The sequence below is a fragment of the Nyctereutes procyonoides genome, unplaced genomic scaffold (assembly GCF_905146905.1).
Source record: "Nyctereutes procyonoides isolate TBG_1078 unplaced genomic scaffold, NYPRO_anot_genome, whole genome shotgun sequence".
Lineage (NCBI taxonomy): Eukaryota > Metazoa > Chordata > Mammalia > Carnivora > Canidae > Nyctereutes > Nyctereutes procyonoides.
Window position 1 is genome coordinate 37,235,685 of NW_026575134.1, and position 4,016 is coordinate 37,239,700.

The 4,016-nt window shown below is 38.6% G+C and overlaps 1 protein-coding gene across 1 annotated transcript; it reads left to right on the top strand.

The window, feature by feature from the left end:
* Positions 1-887: 887 nt before the first annotated feature.
* LOC129494373 (olfactory receptor 1440-like) lies at positions 888-1,832 on the top strand. The gene has a single exon (XM_055301252.1). The coding sequence runs from the start codon at positions 888-890 to the stop codon at positions 1,830-1,832; it is 945 nt and encodes a 314-aa protein (XP_055157227.1).
* Positions 1,833-4,016: the final 2,184 nt, after the last annotated feature.

Sequence of the window (4,016 nt, forward strand, 5' to 3'; positions counted from 1 at the left end):
TTGTTTCTTAAATTACACATATGAGTGAAATCATATGTATATCCATTATATTTCAATTAAAAATACACAAGATTTGGTAGATTGTATTTTTCATTATATTTATTTATTCATTTATTTATTAACCATATACGTCTATACTATTCAGACTTCAGAATATATAATTAGTTTCCAATTATTATGGTTCTTTAATGACCAATTTGTTACTGATCTCTGTAGTCTGAGAATGTTATATGTATGATCAACACTTTAAAGTTTAAAAGTTTTTCACAAACCAAAGACGTGCTTCAAAACTGTATTACAAAGATATTAGCTGATGACTCAACTTCAACTTAACTTATGATATGCGTGACTGGCACTATATGTAACTGAACTAATTTAACTTTGACTGAACTGTATGAAGTAATTTCTATTATCTCTGTCTTGTCGATTAAGTTTAGGTAGAAAGATAAGAGGCAACATATTCAGAGTCATAAAGCTCACAGATAGCAGAGCCACATTCCAAAGATAGCTATGTGACATCTAAGGCCATACTTTTAGTCACTAAGCTATACATAGGAGTTATAATCCCTTTAATAATATCCTGAGGTTCTAAAGCATCTTTTAAGAAGAGCTTTCCAAATGTTATTATATTTTCCTTTGTCCTTTTAAGAGCCTGGTGTGTTAACAGTGAAATGTATAATTATCCTCTTTTATATGTGGTAATACTGATACGCAGGACCATTGTAACTTTTTAGGGGCAAAATTAATCAGGGTTATTTCTTCAAAATGGCTCAGTATTTCTCTTGATTTTGTGTTTAGTGTGAGTAGAAGGCATTAATAGAAATTGGGATAACAACTGACTTAAATATTTATTCTCTTTGTCTGCAGGTCCTAGGATTCCTAATGCAATGGCTGGGGGAAGGAACAGTACAGCAGTTATGAAGTTCATTCTCTTGGGATTCTCTGAATTTCCCAAGCTCACCATTGTCCTTTTTACAATATTCCTAGGGATCTACCTCATGACAGTGTCCTGGAACCTGGGTCTCATCACTCTCATCAGGGTGGACTCCCATCTGCACATACCTATGTACTTTTTCCTTAGTAACTTGTCCTTCCTGGATATCTGCTATGTTTCCACTATAGCGCCCAAGATGCTCTCTGATTTCTTCAAGAAGGAGAAATCCATCTCCTTTCTGGGGTGTACCACACAGTACTTCTTCTTCTCTAGCCTGGGTCTGACTGAGTGCTGTCTCCTGGCAGTTATGGGTTATGACCGATATGCTGCCATTTGTAATCCTCTGCTCTATACTGCCATCATGTCACCCACCCTCTGTGTGCAGATGGTGGCAGGATCTTGTATAACTGGATTCTTGGGCTCATTTATCCAACTGTGTGCCTTACTTCAGCTCCATTTCTGTGGGCCAAATATCATCAATCATTTCTTCTGTGATCTTCCCCAACTGCTGATCCTGTCCTGCTCTGACACATTTTTCTTTCAAATCATGACCTCTGTGCTCACGGTGATCTTTGGACTCACATCTGTCTTAGTTATCATGATATCCTATGCTTATATTGTTGCCACCATTCTGAAGATCACATCAGCTGAAGGCAGGTCCAAGGCCTTCAACACCTGTGCTTCTCACCTGACAGCAGTGACTCTCTTCTTTGGCTCAGGTATCTTTGTTTATATGTATCCAAACTCTGATGATTCCCTGAGCCAAAACAAGTTGGCATCAGTTTTATACACTATTATAATCCCCATGCTAAATCCATTGATCTATAGCTTGAGGAACAAGGAAATCAAAGATGCCCTAAACAGATGGAAGAAGAGAATCTTTCTCTGTTGTTACTAATTATGGAATTTATTTCAGATGTACAGCATAGGAAACATAGGGAGTAAATCATTGCCCTACAACTCTCCTAATTGTAGGATGAATTACAGTTGCTGCACTCTTCTAGTATAAACCTATGACTGTCACAAGGACAGGAAAATGCATGAGTAGTAACTGGAAGCTCTGCATCTTCATTCTTCATCAGCTATGACCTAATACGTCAATAGGCCAAACAATCCACTATTTTATAGTTACTTGTGGTGCTGTAACCCTTCACCTTCAGTATCCCATCCCTATCTAGTGTGTACTACCTCAAGATCAGAGATGCCAGTACTGGTCAAGGCTGCCAGGAGACCAGCATGTGTCTTTATAGCATCTCATTTTAGGTATGGCAGGGATTACTATTAGTATTGAGAGATCTCTGTAAAAAGAATTTCCAAATCCATTAGGTTAGTTCTCAGATTTAACCTATTTTTTTCTCCTTTGGAAATTATGGATGAATTTCTTCATTTGTGTATTTGTCCAAAGCAGGAGTAACTACACTGGATCAAAGATTTGTTAACTTCAAACAAAAAAAATTTGTTGTAATAACAATGCTGAACATGAATGTCCAGCATAGTTAAGGTCTGTTTGATGAGTTGGCTCATTAGCAATCCCTAGAAAATTCCTTGTCATTGCTGTAGTCATCCATCTTTACCATGTAGCCAAGAAAAGGGAACCAGAAATTGTCACTCTCCTGAGGAGGTGATCTAGCACCTGATTTTGGCATCAATAATGTCTTCATGTTACCTTTAAAAAAATTTTTTTTGCATTTTAAGTAGAACCCATCTCCATCAAGAAGTTGTTTTTCTAGTAATTAACAGATGGGAGGTGGTTGGTGAAATGAAATATAAGAAGCTGAACCTCTGATGCATGAGAAAGTCTACATTTGGTTGTTTTCCTCATGTCCTGGGTTGGAAGTGCTACAAGGTGTAGAGAAGTCCTGGAGAGTTGAGGCTGGTACAGAAAGTGCACTCCTGTTGTTTATCCTCAGATTCTGATTTCCATGATCTTAAGCCATCACCAGGAGAAATGCCTCAATATATAAAGTTCAAAATCTCAATTATGAAAAATATAATCCTCAAAAAGAACAATATGGGTCTTAATACAAAAAGAGACCAGCCTCCTTTTTATTCTGATCCTTAAATCACCTGTAACACATGGGTGTATAGGACACATATCCTTGTGGAAGAACAACAGAAGTCCAGAGATTAATTCGTTCTACAGAGGCTCAGTGGTTAGACAGGCTTCTGGACAGTACTGTGTATTTATTTTCTGTAACTACATGTGATGAACATTTTTTAAATAAATTTATTTTTTATTGGTGTTCAATTTGTCAACATAAAGAATAATACCCAGTGCTCATCCTGTCAAGTGCCCCCCTCAGTGCCCGCCACCCAGTCACCTGCACCCCCCGCCCACCTCCCCTTTCACCACCCCTAGTTCGTTTCCAAGAGTTAGGAGTCTTTCATGTTCTGTCTCCCTTTCTGATATTTCCCACACACTTCTTCTCCCTTCCCTTCTATTCCCTTTCACTATTATTTATATTCCCCAAATGAATGAGAACATACACTGTTTGTCCTTCTCCGATTGACTTACTTCACTCAGCATAATACCCTCCAGTTCCATCCACATTGAAGCAAATGGTGGGTATTTGTCGTTTCTAATGGCTGAGTAATATTCCATTGTACACATAGGCCACATCTTCTTTATCCATTCATCTTTCGATGGACACCAAGGCTCCTTCCACAGTTTGGCTATTGTGGACGTTGCTGCTAGAAACATCGGGGTGCAGGTGTCCCGGCGTTTCATTGCAGGTGATGAACATTTTTGTCTTGATATTTTTAAATAAACAAGTGTATTTTATGTGATGTTGTGCTAGGGGAAGCATGGGCATCTTTTAATTCTACTATGCCACATATCCTGAGTTTTTGGGTTGCTGTAGGAATTAAGCACTATGCTGAGAATGGATATACTCTGAGATAAGGAGTAGTATATCCTGTGTCCTAAGAAGTTATATTTTCTGGGCATCTGGGTGGCTCAGTGATGGTTCAGGTTGTGATCCGGGGTCCTGAGATCGAGTCCCACATTGGGCTCCCACAGGGAGACTGCTTCTCCCTCTGCCTGTATCTCTGCCTCTCTCTGTGTGTCTTTCATAAATAAATA